The sequence below is a fragment of the Falco cherrug genome, chromosome 11 (genome assembly GCF_023634085.1).
Source record: "Falco cherrug isolate bFalChe1 chromosome 11, bFalChe1.pri, whole genome shotgun sequence".
Taxonomy (NCBI): domain Eukaryota; kingdom Metazoa; phylum Chordata; class Aves; order Falconiformes; family Falconidae; genus Falco; species Falco cherrug.
This window is the reverse complement of record NC_073707.1, coordinates 5,087,550-5,111,680: the sequence shown is the minus strand read 5'-3', so window position 1 is coordinate 5,111,680 and position 24,131 is coordinate 5,087,550. Positions and strand designations below refer to the sequence as shown.

Here is a 24,131-nt window from a genome sequence, read left to right as displayed (position 1 = left end):
CGATGTTCTGGGCTGGTCAGGAGAGGCAGAGGCTACCGGGCAGGGGGAGGCAGAGGGGCACCCTCACCCCAGCACGTTGCTGTGCTCAGGGCCACCTTATCCCCACCGGCCACCTGTGATCACAGACATGGCCCTGTCTCACGTAGGAGTGGCTTGTTGAGTGGAGGGAAGCCTCTGCCACAGGCAGAGCAGCTCTGGTACCTGCAGCTTGCGCGTGGGACGAAGGCTGGGTACACACAGTTTATTAGAGCCCTGGTTAAGCAAAAGAATCCCCCAGCAAAGGCAAGGAAAAGAAAAGAGGCCATAGTTTCACCTGGAGCAGGTTTGGGTCTTTCCCATGCCCATGGTAGCTGGATTTGTCCCAATGCAGGTTTGCTCAGGAGTTGCTAACCTCATGCAAAGGCGTGCAAGGACCAGCATTGCTCCTTGTACACATCTGTCGATTTGTACAATACATACACACGTCACTCAGTGAGGACAACCAAAACTGGCCACGGCAGAGTGGGAGCGTGGGCAGGCACCTGCGGCAGCGGGATGGGGTGGCAAGGCCACTGGAGATGGATACAAAGCGTGGCGTGCAGTATCGAACCAGGTGGGTCCTCAGCAGCATTGCAGCCCCAGGCACTGGGCAGCCAGAGCCAAGCCCAAAGCCACCTTTTTCCCCAATTTCTTACATGCCATTTCCTCCCCCTGGCCATACATCCCTCCCAGCAGAACACACACTGTTCGGTCTTTCTTCCCCGGCTTTGTGCAGGCTCTGGCCACAATCAACAGCGGCTCTGGGTCCCTCCTGGCTGGAGACCACCAAGCATCAGGGTCCCGGTGAGTCCAGGGAAGTGCCTGGGCACCAGGCACCCTTGGTAGAACATGGTTCTGGAGCATGGTAGGACAGCTCGCCCAGGAGAAACAGCACCAAAGCAGGGTCACAGCCCCCTTGCCAGCCCCCGGGGCAAGGCTGCAGGGAGCCTGGGGCTCCCCTCCTCCTCCTCCCCCTCCAGCGGAGTGCACAACCAGCCAGCTGCAGGGCTGATGCTGCAGCCATTCCCGGGCTCTGTGGTCCGTCTTCACCTCGATGCCCAGCTTGCCCCAATCCTGGCGATGAGCTGAGCGTGTCTCAGCCACCTCAGGTGGTTTTCAGCTTGAGCACCTTGGAAAGCGGCTCCTTGGCACTGGAGTAGAGGAGGTAGGAACCCTCGGCGGTGTGAAATGCCTCCCAGTCTCTACAGCCGACAGTGGGGAGGTGGTGAGCTGCTACGAAGCCTTCATAGCCTTGCCACCTGCACATGAAGGGCAGTTAGCTCCTGGGGCACAAGCTAGGCACCTGGAATGGGGCAGAAGAGCCGTGGGGCTGTCATCCCCCACCTCCCTGCTGCGGTTCAGGGTGGGATGACCCTTACTGGAGCTTCTCATTCCTGCTCAGAAACCTCTCCAGAAACAGGGAGCAGTCCTATCTGTCCTCCCTGGGAAGCTGTGCCAGCATCCACACAGGCTGCCCCCATGCTGGGCTCCCGGCAGGTTCTTTCCCGCTGGGAACAACCAGCCAACCCTGCCCTCCCCCCACAGCAGTACCTGTAGATAATACTGTTAACGGAGAAGGTGAAGCCATCGAAGGAGTTTGCTACCACCAGAAAAGAGTCGTCTCCCACCGAGAAGAATTCCCAGTCCAGGGCACTGAGGATGAAGCAAGCAGAGGGGCAGGTGAGGTGGCCCCAAGGGGCTGTATGTCCATGCCCCACCCCAATCGCTGCCACCCTGATGGTACACAGAAAACCTTGCTCTTCCCAGGCTGTTTCTGAGAGGAAATCCACCCTTGTTCCCAAATCCAGGGCCTTTTCCTAGCTCCCACTGGGATTTGGTGCCAAAGACCTGCCACCCATCGCCCTCCCCACAAAGTCTCGGTCCCTAGCAGTGTGCAAGCCTGCACGAACCCTCCAGGAGACCTCCAGGCTGCTCAGGGGAAGGACGTGGACTGAGGAGCACCCTGACTCTTTGCAGAGGTACCTGTAGGTGAGGAGGTCCTGGAATTTGACAAACATCTGGGCAGTGATGTTCAGCTCATAGATGGAGGAGTTGATGGCATAGAAGTTAGAGGGTGCTGGCGTCTTGCTGTCATAGCTGTGGCTGTTTGCAACAGCCAGGAAGACTCTGTCCCCGACATGAAAAACCTCCCAGTCAGCAGCACCAAAAGTCTGTGGGGAAGGAAGGCACATGAGAAGGTGCATATGGACGAGCCTTTGCAAGCCAAGGATGCTGTGAGGTGTGTGGGGACCTGCCAGAGGTGCAGCAGGGAAGTTACCCACTCCTAAAATCCTCCAAGGAAAAAAATAAACCTCACGGTGTCAATCCTTATGGGAGAATCAGTGGGAAAATCTCACTGCCTTTCCAGAGGACCGAAGAACATCTCTCTCTGTAATTATTCCCTGGCTTGTCTAAACCCAGAGGGGAGACCAAGGTGTAGTGTTTGATCAGTGGCCAAGCCTTACCAGGATAGACTGGAAGAGCTGGAAAGAGCCACTGAGCCAGATGTAGATGTTTGAGTAGATCTTTGTGGATGTGCCATTGAACGTGTTAGCCACAGCCAGGAAGGAATACGGCCCAATGGTGAAAAATTCCCAGTCATAGGCTCCAGAGGTAGGGATGGTCTGGTTGGTTTCAAACAACGCTGTCCTAGGGTTCCACCTGTATATCACACTGTCTATGTTGTGGTTATTCCCTGTGGGAGACAGACAGACAGACAGACAGGCAGGCAGGCAGGCAGACAGACAGACAGACAGACAGACAGACAGACGTGCACCATGAGGAAAAGGAACGCCTGGCTCGTGTTAGAAACCAGACCCAGGAACAGGTTCAGCCATGCCAATATTTGCCAGCAGGTTGCAAGGCTGATTGCTAGTGACCGATTGCTCCCCAAGAAGTAGTCAAAGAGCCTCTAGAGCCTCCATCCCTATCAAACATGCTGACAGCTTGTTCCCAAACCTGTGGTGGCAGCTTCCCACAGCCCCTGGCAGAGGAGGGATGGGAGGGTGCTGTCCCCCCACCCCAGCAGCACACCAGAGGCACAGCAGCCACGTAAAGCGGGGCCAGTCCCAGCTGAGTCCCTAAGCTACCGACACCACGGGCTGCCATCGCCCTTCACACACAAGCTTGCACATCTGGGAGGGGGCCACAGCTGGAACGGCACCATGCTGATGTTTTTCAGCCAAGTCCCTGTGCTCAGCTCCCGAGTGCTAGAGCTGGCCAGGGACTTCCTTGTGCCAGTCCTGGCTGATGGCTTGAACTCCAGAAAGAGGGAGGGGATGCCACAGCCCGCAGCCTGCCCCGTGCTGAGCACTCAGGCTGAGCCCACCAGCACCCAAACACATGCCCCGTCCAGTTCCTGGGCTCTGTTCAAGCATCTTGACCTCATGTCTGTGTAGGACCCGGCCGGCTTTAAAGCTTAAAAAGTTTCTGCACTTTCACCCTGGCACAGCCCCTCCAGCCAGAGACATTCTTCTAACAAAGAGCTGGCTTCATTGGGACAGGAGGGGGGCACCCCCAGCCCCTTTCCACCCCACAGTCACTGAGCACTGCTGTACTCGTCTTGGCCCTGCTGGTGTTTCTGGTGACTGAGCAGCAGCAGGACCACACGTTAATGGGTTTATGGCCAATCCTCATTGCAATGAAAGAGACTGGCAAGAAGGGCTGCAGGCAGAAGAGGGTGTGTGGGGAATGGCCATGCGGATAAGTGGCAGCTCCTCAGGGACTGACCCTCGCCCACCCCTAAGGGGAACACCTCTGGTTTGGCTTGGCCATGGTGGTCTTAACCCCTGCATGATGTACATGGCCACCGAAGGGACCTTTTTGCTGCAGCTGCCATGGGAGTAGGTCTCGTCAAAACTGGCTGTGGTGGGGTCCAACAGGTGACACAGGGAGTTTCTAGCCCAGCTCACAGGCAGCTGGTGCCCAAGCAACCTGCCACCAGCTTTGAGCCTGGTGCCAGAGGAGCTGATGCCCCAGGAGCCAGCCCTGATGGTAGTGAAGGAGCTCACCGGCCCAGCGTCTGAACCCGGCTGGGAGCATCCTGGGGACCCAGGGACGTGGTATTGACCCATTCATACCCTGTGCTGAGAGGTGCATGCCCCAACCCAGAACAACTCATGGCCTGGGAGGGGAAGGAGGCTGGATCACATCTGGAGGGTGCCCACGGAGGGACATCAGCAGGCTCTCACTCGGCTTCCCTCACTTTCCTGTGTGCTCACGAGCCCAAGGCTTTGGCATCTCAAAAGGTTCAGCCCCTGCAAACCTACGCAGCTGCCCTCACCACCCCACTGTGTTATGTAGCTTTGGGGGAAACAAATTAAAAGCAGAGAGATTCAGCAAAGACACTGCCCCTACTCCTGTCCTTGTCCCCCGCTGTCAGAAACCCGGGGGGGACCGTGTCAGCCACCTCCCCAAGTGCTTTTCTCCCCTAAAATGAGATGGTCTGCCAAGGTTCAGGCTTCCTGAGGGACACCGTGCTTCCAGCTGCATGCCTATGAGGATGCCCTGCGCTCTGGCAGAGGATGCGCAGGAAGCTGCAGTGTTTCCACGGCAACAGGAGGATGCTCTCGAGCAGGGTGCCTGCCGCGGGGCACCGTGGTCCCTGGTGTCACCCCAGGGCCACCTGCCCCATCTGAGCCGGGCCGGTAGGGAATTTAAGGGCTGGGTACCTTCTCTGTGGTTGACCACTGCGAGGAAAGCCTCTCCCTCAATGACAAATGCCTCCCAGTCCCTAGCGCTGTGCGTGGTGATCCTCTGGTACGTGATGAATTTCTCTTTCCTGTGGCTCCACTTGTATATTACAGAGAACTCCTGACCCCTGTCATTCTGCTCAAAATTAGCCACTGCTAGGAAGATCTGAAAAATAACAAGCCAGGACATCTTGGTTTTCTCTTCTCGAAGCAGCGTGGACAAGCACAGGCAGAATGACTCACGGGATGCAGGGCCAGGGACTGAGGTGGCTGGTGTGGGACAAGGCAGCCCTGGCTGGCAGGGGTCCCCAAGCAGCCCCCAAGCAGTACAGTGCACCCAACGCGGGGACCCGGACCTGCTGGCCTGCGGGGGCCTTTGTTCATGGCAGCAGCAGTGCCTGCTGCCTGCAGAGCCCGCGCAGGGACAAAACCCACCACCACAGCCTTGGAGCCAAGCGGAGGGAGAGCCGTGCCGCAGCCGCTCGCACCCCACCGGCCCCGGGGACAGAGAGCACAGCCATGTGGGTGAAACAGGCTGGGCAGGGACAGGGGCCTGAGCTACCAAACCTTCCATGTAAGGAAAGGTTGTTCAGAAGAAAAATCACAGATATCATGATGATTCCGAGACAAAGCATTTGCCAGACCAAGAAAACCCCACTGCAAGTGTCAGGGACAAGTGCACAGCAGCGGAGATGGCCTTGCGCAAGGCGGGGAGCACATGCGAGCTCTTGGGGGCGTGCGGTGTGGCACGCCGGCCCCGCCAGCCCAGCGGGTTTCCTATGGCGTGCCAGAGGTTATGCCCCTGTTTGGGCCACAAGGAAGCACAAGGCCACAGTCCACAAGCAGACACCAGCCAGTGGGGGTGGTCTCCTGCCTCCTGCCCAGTGCAGGACCTTGCCAGCACCAGCCTGGGGCTTTGTCCAGCCGAGGCTCAGCCGTCCCCAAGGACAGAGACCTTCCACCCTCAGTGGAGGTCTGTGCTGGGTGCACACATCACACCAAGGAAGGTGCATCCCCAGTGCTGGGCAGCTCTCCCTGCCGGTCCCGGTCCAGGGAGTCCCTTCAGGGCATCTCCAGAAGCACAGCTTCAGAGGGAAGAGAAAGGCCTGGATACAGCCCCACAACTCAGGAGCCTGTGGTCCCTTGCTCTCCATTGGCAGGAGCCACCAGGAGACCCTGATGCTGCCTTCTGGGGCTCTTCACCCCATCCTGGCAGAGCATCAGCGAGTCCTGGTGCAGTAACAAGGTGCTGACACCTACAGAGATGTCCCCACACTACAGAGCACCCACCTCCAACATGTGCAAGGAACCTGGGCTAACTGGAGAGATCTGCACCACTGCTGGTGCAACATCTGTCTGGGCACCAGCTCCATGCTGAGCAGGGGCAGCTGCACCCAGAGCACCTGTCTTTGTCCCCAGCCACTCTGGAGCACCAAGGCTAGCACCAACTGGAAAACCTGCCCCAAGTTGTGCAGGAGAGAGGCCATCCTGCCTAGTAAGTCTGAGTAAGTTTTTCTCAGGGAAGACCTGAAGGCAAACCCAGAGCATATGAGCCTTGGTGAGCACCAACACGGGTGTGGGACACCATGGAGATTTGGGACCCTCCAGCCTGGTGGTCTTCCCTGCGCCTGCAGCCATTGCTGCAAGGGGATGTTGTGGCTCCAGACTAACACTGGGGAGTCTCAAGGTGGTTCCCATCAGCAGATAAAACCCCAGTTGAGGATGTTGCCATCTCCTGCCCGTGAGAGTGCAGCTGGAGCTCTGCAGAGCCAGCGCAGTGCTGGGGATGGCAGGCATGGCTCCCAGCCCAAGGCCAGCTTTGCAACACAGCTGCATTTTCAGGGCTTGACCAGGTTTTCTGCAGGACCCCACCGTCAGGCAGGTAATGAGGGATGTGGCTCATGTGTATCCAAAACAGCAGGGCTGTGGGTACCACCAAGCCTGGGGGCAGGACTTCTGCCCCATCCCTCTGTACCCTGGAGCATGTGGCTCTGCACAGGGAAGCCCTGCAGCCACCCTGCGCTGTGTCTGGTGACAAAGCCACAACAGGCCATGCCGGAGGGGGAGCAGTCCCAACTTCTCTGAGAGCTCGGCACAGAGCTGGCTCTCAGCAGATGTTTTTTTGGCTTGCCCAGGCCTCCTTGCAAAGTGGTAAGTAGCTCCCCAGGGAGAGGAACCAGGCAGATACTCTGCAGAAGTCCTGTGGCAGAATGCCCAGGGAGGAGACATGGTTCCAAAGTCCTGGACTGATTCAAAAGCAAGCGGGCTTAAAAATGCAGGAGGTTGGGCTCAGTGGGTCTCGGGAGGGAGCTGCGGGTTCTCTAAGACCACAGGCAGATCTCTGAGACCAGAGCAGACCTTACGTGTGGCTGGACACCCACCACAGGCAGCGCTCAGGGAGGGCTTTGCTCTCTGTGCTCCCATGTCAGGAGCTGCGTGTCCCCAAAAGCAATGCCGCAGCCACTGCCCGGGGTGACCCCTGCCTCGCTTTGCCGTGCCAGGTGGGAACTGCAGCAAACCCTGCCCCGCCGGGGCTCAGCCTTCGCGCCAGGGCAGAGCCGTGCTGTGAGCCCCCCCAGACCAGGCTGGACTGCGCCTCTGCGGGATGGACATTTTGGCACTGGCACTCGCTACACCTGAGGCGGGCACAGGCAGAGCCTGCTAGAACCCCAGCCCATGGCACGATCCAGCTCCAACAGCTGGCTTTGGAGGCTGACCTTGCAGACATCCCGGAGATCCCCAGGGAAGAGATGTGAGCACTCTGGACGCACAATTACCTCTGCTGCCAGCATCAGTTGCTGGAAATGGCCTGTGTGGATGTAGCTGTGTCTCAGCAAAACTAGTAAAACAGAGGGCAGCCCACCAAGCAGCCACCAGTCCCTAGGACAGACCCTTACCAGATGAATATGTGTATCAGTGTGACCCCATCAAAGACAGAAGGGAGAAAGATTCTCCTGCTAAACCATGCTCGAGGCTCAGGGCTTCAGAGGAGAAGCCAGTGAGGGGCAATTGCAGTTTAATATACTAAAATGTGAAGGCACTGAAATAACCTCCCTGGCAGACTGACCTTCTTTCCTATGGTGAAATACTTCCAGGACTGAGCCTGGTATGTGGGGATGTTCTGGTAGGGCACAAACTTCCCGTCAGTCCACTTGTAGATGGCCGATCCTGGGGGGCTGTACCGGTTGGCAGTGGCTGCAAACAGTCCCACCTTTGGGATGGTGAAGAGCTCAACACCCATCGTCTCAGAGTTGGTCACGAGGTTCTGGTACTCCTCCACGTAGTCCAGCCGATGTTTGACTAGGAGGCCACAAAAAAAAAGAGGGGTGAGGTTAAAACCAGATGACCTGGCCTGGAGGGGTGCCCCACGTGACAGAGCAGAGCTGGCTTGCCAGCACTTGCTGCTGTACGGAGCTTTGTGGGGGAAAATGAAGGTCCTGGTGGCGCCGGTGGTGAGGGGCCAAAACCCGAGGGGGTGATAAATGGCCTGACTCCGTCTCGCTGGGCAGCACATCCAGGCCCATCCAGCCCTGCCTGTTCTCCAGCGGAGAGCAGGGCTGCCAAGAGCTCTGCTGAGCAGTCTTCCCTGGGAGGGGGGAAGGATGAGATGCCGCATGTTTTGATCGCTTCTTACCAAGTGGGTTGATATATTTATCCTAAAGAGAATGAGGAGAGGAACAGACCTACAGCGAAAGGGCCTGGGCTGCTGAGACCAGCTGGGTTAACCCGTACCCACCTGCAGCAGCCCTGCACCAGATGTTTTCTCTGGCTGGAGTCAGCATGAGCTCTGGAAGAAGTCAGAGAAGACTTAGACAGAATTAATGCCAGGAATTAGAACAGAAACCCTAAGTGTGGTCCCAACGGCAAATGGGTGGGCACTGGAAGGGACAAATGGCAGGAGAAGGGCTATAAGATGGGCCAGTGTTGGTGGCATCAAAGGGCACAGGTCAGCAAGATCCCAGCATGAGGTCTCCATGTGGGTACCAGCATAAGAAAAACCCCAGGAGAGGGGGGAAGGACAATTCAGTTGTGGGCATGCCCCATCCTCCACGTCCTCACCAGAGATCCTGGCCAGACTGTCTACAGTGAGCGGGAGCACACCAGTAGGCAAAATCCATGTTGTTAGCGAGTAACAACCATCCCTCCAGGCTCTGGTTGCTTTGCCACCTTGTTACTCCACTGTCGCCCCACTATTTTCTGCACGAAGGCTACCAGAGCTGGGATGACATGAAGGTGGAGGGACAACATGGGCACTCTGTGAGTGGTAGGGGAGCTGGCTCACAGGGACACCCGATTCCAGAGCTGCACTGGAAGTGTTGATGCGGGCACCAAGAGCAAAGCAGAGCCGGGCCAAACAGCAGAGAGGAAGGGGGACACCCCAGACCCCTCGTTCTGCTGTTGCCTGACTTGGTTCCCACCCCAAAGTGCTGTCAAGGGCAAATCTCTGCTCCACCTCTGCTGCAAGAACCTCCCTCCATCCCCGAGAGCGCGTTGCACACCAGTACCTTCCAGCAAGGAAATCCAGGTGCTGCCATTGCAGAGGTACAGGCCTCGCCGGGAGGCGTTGAACCAGAACTGTGTCTTCTCCTGCCTGGTGCAGGGTGGACGGGACCCCAGGGTCACCTTTGTGTCGGTCTCTGGGCACGGAGAGGAGCAAGGCAGGTGCCTCTTAGCGCACATGACAGAGGAGCAGCGAGGCTCATCCCTGTGCACATAGGGAGGGCTGGCTGTCCCGGTTCCATCCTGATGATGGGCACCAGGGAATGGGGGAAATGGCATCCTAGCACCGAGCCAGCCAGCCACCGGCTGAGCAAACCCTAGGGGCTGACACCCGGGGGGTTACTGGCATGTGCCCAGCACTACCAAGGAAGGGGAGCTTCGGACAGGGATCCCACCCCATGCACACTTTGAGAAACAGAGGGTGCTGGGGACATGTTCTTCCCCTCTGCTTCTGCTCCGTGCCCAGCCCCACACAAGGAGCCTTCCTCAATGAACACAGCAGGCAACCAACCGAGCACATGTCGTGGGCAGTTACTGACCGTAGGGGTATTTTAGCACCTCGTTGCTCGCTGGTTTTGCAGGGAGATCCTGGAGGATGGTGGGGACAGAGAGCGTTGCTACTTTGAAGTTCATGGCAGTGCATATCCGAGGGGTGGCATCGGCTCCTGGCAGCAGGACAAGCTGTCTCAGCAAGCCCTGGGAAAGCAGGAGCAGCAGGATGGAGAACAAGTCCAGCAAGACCAAGAAATGGAAACTGCAGATGATTCATGCCCTGGATTTCCCCCCTGACTCTTGCTCATTCCCCTCCCTCCTGGGCCGTGGAAGCCTCCCTGGGATTCACATGCATTTATCAGCCCCTCGTTACATGCCCAGCCTGCCAAAATCTCCATCCTGGGCAATTTAACAGCTGGCGCAAGGGGAGCGTTGGCAAGGGGCTCATTAGCTGCAGGCAGCTTTCACCGCCTTTGCTTTTCACTACTGGTCAGGATCGGGCACTGCCCTAACTTTTATATCAACAAGACTCTGCCAACAACTGTCCTTCTGCTACCGCACCACTGGCAACGTCCTCTTAAAAACACATTTGTCCCACAAAGCACCAGTGGCCAGCACTGCCCCTTGCACGCCCACAGCCAGACTGGGACTGAGGCTGGTGGTGGGACCCATGGCCACTTACGCTGCCTGTGCCATGGCCCAAGCCCTGCCAGCATAGGGATCTGAGGGGGGGCTGCAGCTCACCCCGTGGCCAGCCACAAGCACCCCCGGGCAGCCCTGCACTGTGGGGCACCTACCGTGAACACGCCTTTCCTTCTTCTCCTGTTGCCCAGGTAGAAGCTGGCTCGCTTCACTGACAGAGAGGCTGGAAATGGGGTCTCCACCACCCTGCGGATGGGCAGAGAAGAGTCAAGGGACAATTTCATAGCATCTGCTGGTGCCTGGAGGAGATGCTGGTGGAGGCACATCACCCTACCAGCCCTCCTGAGCCCCCCGCCACTGTCCCCGACCTACACGTCCTTGGGGACACTGCAGTCCACTGTCAGGGAGAAGGACTGGCCAGAGACGGCCAGGACGAGTGTGTGCCACTGGTTGTCGGAGAGGGAGACGTTGGGGAAGGTGACGCGGATCTGCCAGCCGCCGGCACGCTCCTGGCTCCAGAAGAGGAAGTGGAGCTTGTTGGGGGCATAGCGCAGCCCCACCAGCACGCTGGGGCTCTCCTCCGCCATCAGCGTGAAGACATACTCATTTCTCTGCGGGAGGGCACGGACTCAGATCTGCATGCCACAAGCTGCAGGGCTGGGCTGTGCCCGCTCTGTGCTCGGCTGGCAGCCCTTACCTTGGCAGGGACGCTGAGGACCCTCAGCGTGACAATGATGGAGAACTCCTCGGGGAAGCGGTCGCAGTGGATGAAGAGCCGGGAGGCAGGAAAGCCCAGGACGCGGGGTCGCGAGGCAGCAAGCTGGAAGCCGCGCACTCCCTGCACTTGAAACACCCTCATGCCATGGGCCAGCCCACCAGCGGGGACCATCTCCGAAAGGATGTCCAGTGGGCGCAGGTCTGTGCCGAGAGACAGCGGAGCACGTCGTGAACAATGGCAGCCTGACCACTTGGGAGCAATGCCAAGTGTGCAGGCTCACCTGCGTGAATCGCCCCAGCGATACAGCTCTGAACACTGACCCCAGGGCCGGGACCTGCTGGCCAGGCAGCCCCAGGCTGCCACCAGCTTCCTCGGGACCCACTGGCACCAGCAACAACAGCCAGAGCCAGAAGAGCAGGCAGGGATCCAGCACTCACAGGCTCATTTGCAGGACAGCCGCCCATCCCCATCCTCCCGGGGGCAGTGGGGCACGGTGCTCCTCTCTCCATCCCGGTCCAGGCTCTCCCAACCCAGCCCTCATTGCACACATGCACATACTCCCCTGGCAGGCACCAAAACCACTCATTAAATAATTATCCTCTCCCCAGAGGAGAAAACAAGGTGCCCAGCCCCAGAGCATCACCCAGGTGAAGAACAGCACCATGCACCAGCACTGCAAAGCTGTCCCCACGTACCAGTGCTGGGGTTGGCATCGGTCCGATGTTTCAGCAAGCCCCATGCCAGTACCCACAGCGGATGCTTCTCTGACCATCCTCACCTTGGCACTCTCGCAGCTTTTATTTTTGAATGTTTCTCTGGCAGGATTGTGGTGGCCATAGCAAAGGGCACCAGAGCTTGGTGATGATGCTTACAGGATGAAGCAGCACTTGGCTAGACTTAAAAAAATCCTGATTCTGTCCCATCTCCAGTGAGACCAGGCTTTTAGCTCCTATTTGTACTAATAAGTCTTGGCTGCTGGGGCACAGCAGGAGAGCTGGGAGGGAGGGAGCTGTGAGCAAGGCTGGACCCGTGTGTGTCTGAATCCAAACCAGCTGGAGAGGGGAAGTGTTTCTGCCCGGGAACCCCCTGCAACCCAAACCCAGATGGGCAGAGCAAGGAGGAATCTGCTTGTGTGACATCCCTTAGTGGTAACTGTGTCCACTGTGTGACTTTTTGAATATTTTGAATAGCCCAGAGCAGGGAGAATGGCAAGGTCCTTCCCACCCTGCCACCTCGGCGTTCCCCCTGTCCGCCCCTCCGCTGCTCAATGCTGCTCCCAAAGCAAAGCCTCGGTGGGGGAGGCTTAACGGAAACAACTTATTTCAGAAAGGCACGACTTGGGGAATGACCAGTTTCTGTTTTCTCAGCAAAATGCACAAGCTGAATTCAGGCTTGGATTTGTGGGGTGGTTCAGGACCCCCTGACTGCACTGGGGGCGGTGGGGATGAGCCGGAGGACAGCTCAGCTGGAGCCGGTGGCTGTGCCCGACGCTGTTGGCCAGGAGGGGACCGACTCCTAGAACCAAACCCAGATCCTGAAACCCAAAGATGTGTGCTCCAGCCTGCCTCCTGCATCAGTCGCTGCTACCCATCAGAGCAGGGCTCGGACAGTGGCCGGGGTGTTTCAGCCCAGGCTGGGAGCATCAGGGCTGCACCAGGCGCCGGCAGGAGGGACGTGGGGACGCTTAAATGTGCTGATGCTGGTGCCTCACAACCCTGGGATCCTTCTAGCTGAGGCTGCCTGGAGACAGCAGGGACACCCCCGGATTGACCGGAGCACCTAGGGGGAGAGGTGGTGGGCAGAAACTCTCCGATCTCTCCCAGCTTTCCTTTTCACCACCAGCTGGGCTGTAATACAATGTAAATACAGGCGCCATCAAACTGAGACAAGCCCCAAGCACACGGAGCCTGGGCCCCAGCAGCCCTAAAAAGTGGGCTGAAGCTTTGCTGCCCACACCGGGACCGTGCGGCATGGGGATGGGAAGGCAGAACCAGGGGATGAGGACCCTCTTCGGCTCAGGCTGTTCTTGGTACTTCCCTGCGGGAAATGCCAGAGGAGCTGCCAGCGCCTCGGAGGGGGCGGCAGGACGGAAACATTCTGGGAGCTTTTGCTGCCAGGATTGTGCCTGGCAGAGAGCACAGGGAGCTCCAGAGAGTCTGTGGCCTGAGGGAATTTCCAGGGGGACTTCATGGCTCTCCTCTACTTCTCCTTCCTCTCCCCCAGTCCCAGCATGTTGGTCGCTGGGGTCAGCAGACCTTGGTACAATGCTTGTGCCACAGGGACGGGCGCCTGGCTCTCCCCACGGCACCGAGAACTGCTGGTCGCTCCCTGGTTGCCACGCTGTGGGGCCGCAGGTGCAGGGATGACCCCACTACCTGCTGCCCACGGGTGCAGGCAGCTGCAGCACCTGAGGCATCGCACCATGCTGTCACCCTAAGGCTCAGTCCACTGGCACCCAGGCACTGAAACCCCAGGGACAGGCTGCCAGGGAGAGGCTGCCCCACACGGGGCACCCCGCAGCAGCCACATGCCCCCCAAAACAGAGCACACTTTCTGGGGTCTCCCCTGGCAGCGCAGGGGACATCCCATGGGAGCACACGGGTCCCAGCACGTTTCCCGACACAGCCTGTCTTGACGCCTCCCTCCCGGCGCAGCCCACCCTTCGCTCCTACCTGTGCAGTGCTGCCACGTCCTGCCTCCCCGGATGAAGCCCCCGCTGGTGGCCCAGTGGAGGAGAATGACCCAGAGCAGCAGCGGAGCCGACATCGGGGGGCTGGCCTCAGGGGGTCCATGCACAGGGACCTCACTGCCGTCTACTCCTCCGTGCCCAGGCAGGCGCCGCTCAGCTCAGCCCCCCCAGGAGCTCTCACATAGTCTGCTGGCAGGACCACCTGAAGCACCCCGCCACTGGCTCATCTGCCTCGGGGACACGCCACGTCGAGCTGCTTCTGGGGTGCTAAGCCCCAGCTCTGCTGTCCCCTTGTGTGGGCATCGTCCCCGGGGGCAAGGCAGGAGTGGGAGTCGGGGGGCTGGCGGGGGCTCCCCTGGGGCGGCCGTGGAGGCAGTGCTGGCTGCAGCCTGCACGCAGACATTTAAATGAGAAGTCAGTGGTGGGAGAGGAGGAGTCCCAGCTCCTTGGAGAGCTTTTATCTTTTGCCCAACCCTCTGGAAGGCGGCTTTGGGGAGGGATTTTTTAATTTTTTTTTTTCTTTGCTTCCTTTAATTTTTGGTGATTCATTTTTCCAGGATCCCATGGGATTAGGTGGGAGATTCACTCCTGCCTGGAGAGACCAAGGTGGGAACCTTCTACCCCAAAAGCCTTGAGCTTCCAGCAGCACAATCCCAGCCTGTACTGGGGGGCAATCCTCTGTCCTCTCCGGTTCTCTCCACCCTGCTCAAAAAACAAGTCAGACCCCACAAGGTGCATATTTCTCCCCCAGAATGGCCTCAGGCAGGTGATACACAGCCAGTGCCCGGGGCAAGGCTCCAGCCCAAAGCCGGCCACCAGACCCGGCCCTGCCATGAGGCTGGTGGCAACGTGCTGAGCGTCAGTTCGGAAACCCTCGAGGTTATGCTGTTCAAATGGGAGAGACAGCAGTGGAAAAACTCCCTGCACGCAGCAAGCTCCACTGGGTTTCTCCAGCCGCAAAACAACTTACTTCCATTCCCTGAACAATTGAAATGTGCTCCCCCCGCCCCCATCCCCAAATCCTTCCCGCAAGGCGAGCACTAGAATAGAAAGCGGATGGCCAGGATGATACGCCAAAAAATTGTGTTGCAAACTGGGGGTTTCGTCAGCGAGGAACAGCCGGAGCTGGACTCACAGCCATGCCTCGTGCCGGTCTGTCGCCAGCCCTTGCTAGCCCGAAACCCTCCGTGCCGCGGCCAGGAGGGTGCAGCCCATGGGGCGCGGGCACGTGGTGGAGCAGAGCACCCGGCACCTCCGTCCCAAATCCTAAGAGCAGCTACTTGGACCCTGGAGACAGCCAAATGGGGTTGGTACCTCCGTATCGGAGTCAGACAGTCCCTGAAACCCAGAGAGCAGCCACACGCATGTCCGGGGATGCTCTGCACTGAGTAGGGCTGCACAGAGTCCCCTCCCCACAAAGCTTCTCTCTGGGCATCCTCCAAATCGGGCCTCTACTGGAATCACGCTTAAGTGGAACCTAAGCAGAGCTTAACCTCTCTCAAGAGCGAGCTGCAGAGGTGAGGCACCGCTGGCTCCCCATCCATCCTCACCCCTGAGTTGGGGACAGCACCCAGTGGCACAGCCACTACCCAAACCCAGGGGTCCTGAAAGGCAGCTGCTGGTGGCGACTGCAAGGGATGCGGGAGGTGCAAACCACCCCACCCCCAACAGGATCAGCCACTGGTGATGCTCCCTGTGGCCTTGGCAATGCCCACCAGCACCAGGGCTGGGACCAGCCGTCTCACCGGGACCCCACGCCACGTCTGCTGGCAGGAGGAGCGGGGACCGGCATCCGGGGCCCAGCCGGCAGAGAGGTCGGTGCGTTGGAAGGGCGGCTAGCACGGAGCGGAGCAGAGCTGCTGCCAGGGCCCTGCCTCCCGGCAGGTTGGCACTGAAGAAGGCAGCACAAATAAGAATCAGAACTGCTGCATTTCCCAAGGCCGCACACATGTGTCAAGTTAAGCGTGGCTTTGGGAGCTGGCAGCACTGCCCCGAGTAGGGGACTCGCACAAGTGGATGGATTTTGGGAATTCTCCCGCCAAGGCCAGCGCCAGCTCTGCGAGGGTCTGGGCAGCCCATGCGACTCCTCCTGGGGAGGGAGGAAAAGTCCTGCCGGGGATGCCAGGACGACTGGTTTCTTCCGAGGGGATGCAGCTGCCTTTCAGCACTTCCTCGGCCAAAAAGCCAGTTGGTGGGGACATCTCCAGACCTGAGGACACAGCTGCGGGTGTCCCCTCCAGAAGCAGGGGGATCCAGGGAGCTCCTGGCAGGAGGTGGAGGAACCAAAGCCCCTGTTGATGAGCATGGAGGACATGCCAGGCAGTCCTCAGCCCAGCACCGTGGGCTCAGGCTGCCTTTCAGCCACGTGCCATTAATGAACGGTCTCCTGGTGAGAACAGGGATGTTGATGGTCCTCAAGGATCTTCCCCATCCCTGGGCTGGGGACCTTGGCATGACAGAAGATGGTGGAGTGGCTTGGGCAGTGCCTGGCACTTTTCTCCCTCCCCAGGGAACCGAGCTGTGATGTGAAATAAGGACAGGGGCCCATCGCTGCCTGCTGTTGCGTTGGGTCCGGGACCTGCTCTGTGTCCCAACGGCAGTAGGAAGTGGTCTGCAAAATTGTTCCTAAGCACACACGCGCACATTCCTATGTGCACAAGCAAGCGCGAGAAGATGAAATAAAAGAGACAAACAGCGCGACGTTTGCCTAATTCGCATGGGTCGTAAATAAAACCATGTGGCGGCTCTGAACAAAATGATCCTTGGATTTCCACCAAAAAGGTTGGCCATCATTGGGTTAGAAAAGGTTGAGAAACCCATCTGTAGACAATACATCTCAAGCAGAGCTTCCATGCAGAGGACAGTGCAAGGAGGGCACCTAATGAAGGCCAGGGACAGGCTGGACCCTGCACACAGGGTAATGTTCTGCTCTTCCAAGACTGTAACTCATTCCTTATTATTTGCAGACACAAAGTCATGTTTCAGGGCTTGTTAGTCCTATTCATTTCAGGCTTTATTCCTGACATCTGCAAGAGCTTCCCCCCTTGAAATGCAGCATGCATACAGGCACCGGCTGTGGCAAAGCTTGGAGGGACCCTATACGTAACATGCAGAACTGCCCATCTCATGGGTGTCCCCAGCGTGGGCTCTGGCTGGCAGCAGGCAGTGTTGTGCCCACCCTCCTGCCCACGCCGGCAGGGCCAGGGGAGCCAGCTGAGGCTGGCTGGCCACCACACAGGTGTGACCACACATATCCTCAGGGACAGAGCTGGAGGTCAGCAATGAGCACACACAGCCAGGCTTGCCTGCATGAGCAGCAGGGCCAGGATCAGCTCTTTGGGGTCGGTTTTGAAAGGAATGGGGGAAACTTGTTCTCAGGATCACCCCAGATTGCAGTTCTCCAGATGCCAGTTCAGGTTGGACACCAGAACACCACCTTCACCCCGATGGTGGGACAGGGACAGATGGGGTCTCTATCCTCAGCCATTTCCAAGGCTCCCTCTTGTCGCCTCAGCCCTTTCTCCTAGGCTGAAAATCTTCCCCGTGTCTCCTGGAGCAATTTCAGCTCCCTGAGCCCAACCCGTCAACATAAACTGGAGTCCCAGCAAGAAATTTCCACACCAGGAAAGCTGTCAGCATTGTACAAGAAGTGTAAATGTCTTTAACCCCATCACATTTCACAAACTTAATTCCCAGAAGTTTTGGAGAGGTTTTGCCAGGAAAAGTTTTGTCGAAGGACTGGGAGGATTGCAAAAGGCACCATTTTTAGGAAAGCCACCAAAAAAAAAGCACAAAGCTGCCCCAGCGCTGCATGTCCTGCTGCCAGCTTCCCAGGCGCGGAGCTGCCTTCGGGAGCAACCCCTGCCGGGCAGCGGCGAACCACCAGCATCGCTCACATCCCAGAGCCCTCTGTGTCCACACACCCACACACCTTCCCAGCGCTGCCAGCCCCAGGGAACCGAGGAGCCGCGAGTGGCGGTCCCGGCGAGGCTCCCTCGCCCTTGGCCGCAGGCAGCAGGCAGGGCTGGTGACCTGCAGCCCAGGTCTCTTCCCAGGCAGCCAGGAGCGAGCTGAGCATCCTGCCTGCATTTGGAGGACACATGGCAACCGAGCTGCCGGGCTTTGAAAGGGCTCCAAAAAGCAGTCACTGAACTCTGGCCAGTACAAGCAAAAAGACAGGACACTTCTGCACCAGGGCTGCTCGGGACGGGGCTCGGCAGCGCCCAGTGGCCACAGCTCCCCCTGTTCCCTCCCTGCAAGTGACAAACAGCCCTTCGCTGCTGCCTGTCCCTCGGTGACAATGCTTTTTTTCCTTTTTGCCATCTCCCTCCGGTGTGCCCAAACCTCTTGCAAGAGGCAGTGCCACCTCCCTGCAGCCACAGGACCCCAACCTGGTTCTGCAATCACCACTTTCCGGCAAGTGGCTCCATATGGATGGAGGGCATCAAACACAAGCCACTGTGAGCATGCAGACGATGGCAAGGCTGCTCTGGGTGTTTTCTGTAGGTCTTACGCCTACACGGAGGCAAAGAGTAGTGAGGGGGCTAACGTGTCACGCAGCAGAGGTGCAGGAGACCCAGGAGCTCTGCCTGGACTCCCTGCTCCACCTGCAACATGAAAGCCCTGCTTGCCTTTGAGCTCAGCTAAGATCCCTCTGCAAAGGGGATAAACAGAGCTCCTAGGGCCAAGAGGAGGCAGGCAACGTTCCCATTTCGCACTTACTGTTGGAAAGCCCCTCGGCGCCCAAGCCCACCCCAGCCTGCTCCCAGCTCTGTGCTTCTTCAGCCATAGCACTTGCCTGAAGCCCCTGGGGGTTTGCACAGCATGCGCTTGCAAGAGGAGAGGGGAGAAAGGGAAGGGTTTTGCAAATGTCTAAGCCTTCTTCCAGCAGCAGCGGCAGCTCACCAGGCTGAATATGCAAACCCGAGGACTCTGCGTGGGGAACTGTAAGCTTGGCCAAGCAAACCCGGTGCTAAGCGCCACATCTCTCAGCAGGCTGCCTTGGGGTAATGCCTCAGGCCTGGAGCTGGCTCTGGGATGCGCAGCCGCTCCCCATGCACAGAATAATCTCCCTTGGCAGCCCTGCAGGAAACCCTCCGCCTTTGCCTTGTAGTCCTTTGATCTGGGCAGTGACCACACGCTCCAGCTCGCAGCAGGCGGATGGTGGTAAAAGGCAGAAAAAGCCACGGCAGGGAAGCCCGGGGACTCACCCCACATGCCTGGGCCTGTCAGGAACCAGCAGGCTAGGAGAGGGGATGCACGGCGCTGCTTGGACCAGAAACAATCCTGTGACTCCCTGGTTAGGGCCCGGCCAGCACCTTCTCTCTGGACGAAGCCTACCTTGGACCGCACAGGGTGTTAGGGAAAGGTGTGGGCGTCGCAGCCCCTCCTTCAGCCAGAGCTCCCCCAGCACTCAGGGCTCTGGCCAGGTCCTCCCTCTGGCAGGTCCAGTGCCCTGCAGCAAAGAATAGCGGCTTTAGCACCGCTTTGCTCTGCAGCCATAAGAAAATCTCTTGCCCCATGACAAAAAGAATCAGGGCCCAATTTTATTCCTTGCCTGTATGACAATGTAAAGCTTTTATTATTACATTACCCGTGATTCAGGCTCTGGAGAAGCTGGTGGGACCAGGAGGGCGGCAGGCGGTGGAGCAGGCAGCACGTGAGGTGGGCTCCCCGGGTGCCAAGGCAGGAGCACAGGCAGTCACACTCACTCTGGCCACCCGCCGGCAGCCGAGCACAGCTCCATCTCCTCCGGGGAGGGAAGGGAACAAAGGCAGAGAACAATTGCTATTGTTTTCCAAGACTTTCTTTGGGCCAGTTCCTCCAGCGTGGTGCTGTTGCCCAGCCGCTCCGGCTGCGGTGCCGCGGCCCCACTGCGCTCAGAGCTGTGCAGACACTGGTGGGGGGATGTGACCCCCATTCCCAGGCGCCCGCCACCCAACACTCAGAGCCCGGCCCCCGCTAGCACGGAGAGAGACGGAGCCAGCATCCTTGGTGGGGTTACTGCATGCACCGCAGCTCCTGCCCCACTCCCCAGCACCGTCAGGCATCCCGGAGATGCTCCAGCTTCCCACAACCCGCCAAGGCACGATGCCTGCGGTGGGGAAAGGGTGAGCCCAGCCCACGGCTTCGAGTGGTGGGGAAGGCGAAGAGCAGAGCAGGGTGTCCTTGGGAGCCTGGCTCCCGCTCCCGGTGTTGGCCCTGCAGCGAGGCAGCAGCCTTTGCTGGCAGCGGGGCCTCAGCCGGGAGCGGGAGGTCACACAGCAGGACCCTGCATGAGCAGGACAAGCATCCCCCCTTGATTGCCCCCTGAGCAGGTCTCTAATTACAGCCCATCCTCTCCCTGCCCAGCCATCACTGCCTTTGAAGTCTGGGCTTTCAGAAACCACCGGGGAGGCTGCTTCTAATTGCACTTTGCAAGAGTGGGGAGGGGTTAGAGCTGGGAGGGGACAAGGCGAGGCTGGCAGCAGGGGCTGCTGTAGGAGGGGGAACTGGGGTCCCACCGACAGGGTGCTCAGCATAATGGCATCACCCTGGGCTGACAGTCTCCATGGGCACTGCAGGAGGAGCAGAAGAACATCTACAGAAGGTGGTACCTAACACATGGGAAGTTCCTCAACCTAACACAAGTCTTGTTTGACGGGAATTGCAATTAATTGGTACAAGCAATCACGTGCCCCCCAGTTACTGACTGGGTGTTAAAAGGATGGATGCTGAAGAGCACCAAATGCTAAAAGTGAAGCTGCATGGGGACAGTACAGACAAGTGGCTTCAGCAACAAAAACAAGGATGTTTTCATAAAGCCAAGTCTCATGTAGAGCCCTAAGACCTCCATAAGGCCCTCAAACACAAGCACTCCCACCAAGGCCATGCCTAGGCTCCAAGGTAGAAGATCTTGTGTCAAAGCAGGATCTGGCTGAGGACAAAACTCAATTTCTAATCGCCTCTCCAGGCAAAATGGTTTTGAAAACACCTGCCCTCCAGCCTGCCCTTCTGGCATCTCTCCTTCAAGCAAAGCCGAGCTCCAGCTGAGCAAAGCCCCTCCTGAGCCACCCTGGCAACGAGCCCATGGACACCGACCAGAAGGATCTCCAACCCCAGAGGCTTCCACCATTGCCTCAGAGCAAACTCCCCCAACTTGGTCACTGCCCCATGCCTCACCATCTCCTGGCTCCTGGAGGGATGCATGGCACGGAGAAGCCGTGCAAGGCATAAAGCCCTGGCCATCAGCTCTGCAGTTCACTGTTAGCTCGGAGATGTGGGCACCTCTCTTGCCCTTCAAACAGACTTGCCCCACAGAGCAGGATCTCCCCAGCACCCAATGGCTGCTGCTGGCAACGCCTGGAGGGATGCACACATGGACCAGACCAGCAGAGAAAGACACGGGTGCTGGTGAAGCAGCACGCCAGGAGAGGAGCCTGCGCAACCCCATCCTGGGCAGACTCAGCGAAGAAACCCCGATTCACCTAACATCGTCATGCCAGCCCCAATTTGGGTTCAATTTGCCAAATTATTTTGGCATGGCAAAAAACTGTTTTGGGGCAAAATTCCCAACCCGGTTGTGGGCGGAGAGCCTCCCCGTGCTGGGCCCAGCATCCAAGTGCGTGGGTGCCACCCAGCATGTTGCATCCTGCATCTCTGCTGCTTTGAACCCACCTCCTGCATCTCCTGCAGCCCCCAGAGGGGCAGCCGCGGCGGGTGCATTGGTCTTTGCTCCACAGCCCCACGAGCCCTGCCCCAGGGCACCCCAGCCACCCTTTGGCCAGGGTGACCCGGCTCCTTTCAGAGCTGTGACAGCAGCACAGAGCCACAGCCTCTCCCCCCATTAAATGCATCAAAGCGCCCCCAGAGAGCCCTGCCCTGGCGAGCTGGGGCCAGCTGGTGCCCCACGCATGGAGGGAGAGAACCAGGCCCAGAACCTGGCTCATCTTCCCCCACACCCTTCAGGAACAACATGACCAGACAGACCCGCTCGCAAATCGCTCCCCGAGCGCTCACGCACACGCTGCTAGCACCGGCAGCTACCCTGTAATAACCCACCGTCCGTATCATTACCATTAATTATATATTAACATACCCCATAATCTTAACTGCTGCTAAGTCACATCTCGGGGTGGTGGTGGGGGTGCGAGCCACTTTCAAAAGCCACCTGGCTGGTTCCCCTCTGCTCTTACACCACCCGCCCCGGGAGAGGGGCTGGTGGCCCAGGCAGGACCGGGATCTGGCAGGCGGCTGCAAGGATCAGGGCCGGGGGGGGCAGGAAGGTCACCAGGCTGGAGCCACAGATCTCCCTGCCACCCTGGGCTCCCAGGGGACTGTGAGAGCATCGAGCACATTACGTAGGACCACCAAGCATTAAGTGGCTTGAGCAATTTTTTGGTGCGTGTGACGTGGGGTTGGACCCAGCTGGACAAGAGGAGACACGGGGAGCCCTCGCTGGGGCTGGTACAGGGGCTCATGCACCCTGCTCTTCAGGTAGCACACGGGGAGGGCAGCTCACCCCAACCAGACCCTCGGGTGCAAGAGGAATTCTCCAGATTCCTGCCCCTTCTTCTTCCCTGTTGCCACCCCTCACCATCCCACTAGCTGGCAGCAAGACCCTCAGCATCCCTCACCTTACGCTCCCCCCAGCCCCTAAGCTTCCTGAAAGGCAGTGATTTTCTTCTTCCCCTGAGTCAGGAAAATTTGAGAGAAGCAAGGTGAGGCAGGTAACCAGCGCCATTTCTTGCCCAGGCAACACAGGGACTTGCCACACTCATACATCCATGCCCTGCCGCTGCCCCGGGCTCAAGGCCCCTCAGTCAGCCCACACAGCCCTCGCCCCACACCACAGGGCTGGGGGGCTGCCACTTCCAGCCCCTTTCTGGAGCCACCTCCTAAACACTGCACCAATCCCACGTCCGAGAGAAGCCCAGTATTAGCAGCACGGCTGGCACCGAGGATGGACATTTCGGGTCTGTGCTGACAAGAGAGGGTGTTTCGATTCCCATAGAGGCAAAACACACACAGCATCCTCACCAAGATGCAACTGCAGGAGGAAAGCAAGGAACTTGCAAAGAGGCAGAGCTTTCACCTCAAAGGCAGCACACCACCTTCCATCCATGATATAGCTCCAGCCAAGGAAAAGCTGGAAAGAAGCCTGGGGCTGGCTCTGCCCCGAAGCTGCAGTCGTTTCATGTGGCTCCAAACGCCTCTCGCCTGGGAGCTCGCACTTTCAAAGAACCGCTCGCATGCACACAGGCACACAAAACACAATTAATGAATGTCTCACATCCCACTGTGTGTGTTCTGACACAGCTCCACTTGCCAAGGGAAAAAAAAAAAAAGTGTGCGTGTGTGGATGTATGTATATACAAAGGCTTTAAAGAGGACGTTGCTCACAGTTTTACAGCTTTGTTGAAGGGCTTTGTTTTGGGTTTTTTTGGTGGTTTTTTTTTCTTTTTTAAATATAAAAGCCTAAAGCAAATATAATCCAGATAAATATTTTTTTAAAAAAAAAATCTTTAATACCTTACCTGCATGTGTAACACCTGTAGAGCTCCAACACTCCCCAAAGAACATGTTGTATAGAAACTGTTGCAGACTAAAAAAAAAAGGCAACTGCTCAGAAAAACATTGCTACTGGCTAGTATTACACATGCTGTCAACATGAATATTCTTTCATGAACGCAGAGGAACAGGCTTTCAGGGAAGTCTATTACAGGATTGGCACGGCAGCTTTACAGGCTTTGACTCTCAGGTGTTCCCCAGTTGTAAGCAGCTGCCTGTGCAGCGAAACTGTCTCTGGGCAAGCCAGGCACAGCAGAAGCCCACCCACCTCCACACCAGCATGGAGCTATGCGAGATGAGCCCTCATGCTGTTTGCGGGGATTCAGTTTATTACGGAATAATAATGATGAAGTTTTCTTTTTTTCCTGCAAATAAAACAAACAGGGTATCTAGCATGCTGACTGCAGTGCCATGTTTAATCCTTTCAGTGAACACAAACGCTCGCTGCTGGTTTCAGCTAAGAAAAGAGCCATGACTCAGGACAGCTGTTCTCACCTCAACAAAGCAAGTTTTAGGACTTCTGCTTATTTTGTCACCTGCAAGGCTGTCTGGTATATACGTTCAACTGGGTGGTTTAAAACACCCAAGTTAGCAAGCCTGCTGCATGCCAGTCACTTTTCTTAGTTCTCTTTGAATTATCAGGTCATAGCCATCATTAGAGACAAGACACTGGCCACCCGGGAAAGCCCAAGCAACTGTGTCAACTCTTCCACTCCTCTAAAGCGTCCCCTTTGTTTTTGTAACACATGTAAAAATGTAAAACATCCCCATGTGTTTTAGCTGCGTTAGGATAAACCCTTCCATTCCTTTGGACCAAGTCAGAATTGGACTC

At 57.8% G+C, this 24,131-nt stretch overlaps 1 protein-coding gene across 2 annotated transcripts; it reads right to left on the bottom strand.

Moving 5' to 3' along the window:
• Window positions 1-195: 195 nt before the first annotated feature.
• Window positions 196-24,035, bottom strand: TSPEAR (thrombospondin type laminin G domain and EAR repeats). 2 transcript variants are annotated; one of them, XM_055723361.1, is made up of 13 exons: window positions 23,266-24,035; window positions 11,041-11,261; window positions 10,716-10,954; window positions 10,499-10,589; window positions 9,749-9,905; window positions 9,215-9,346; window positions 8,446-8,496; window positions 7,777-8,009; window positions 4,689-4,875; window positions 2,484-2,713; window positions 2,002-2,189; window positions 1,570-1,671; window positions 196-1,277 (listed from the first exon to the last, which is right to left on the bottom strand). In XM_055723361.1, exons 1-13 carry the CDS (start codon window positions 23,309-23,311, stop codon window positions 1,124-1,126), a joined length of 2,031 nt encoding a protein of 676 aa, XP_055579336.1. In that variant the 5' UTR covers window positions 23,312-24,035; the 3' UTR covers window positions 196-1,123. The 2 variants fall into 2 exon arrangements, with proteins under 2 accessions (XP_055579336.1, XP_055579337.1); XM_055723362.1 differs by lacking the exons at window positions 8,446-8,496; window positions 23,266-24,035 and adding an exon at window positions 13,734-14,436 and having other exon boundaries at window positions 197-1,277.
• Between the last annotated feature and the right edge of the window lie 96 nt (window positions 24,036-24,131).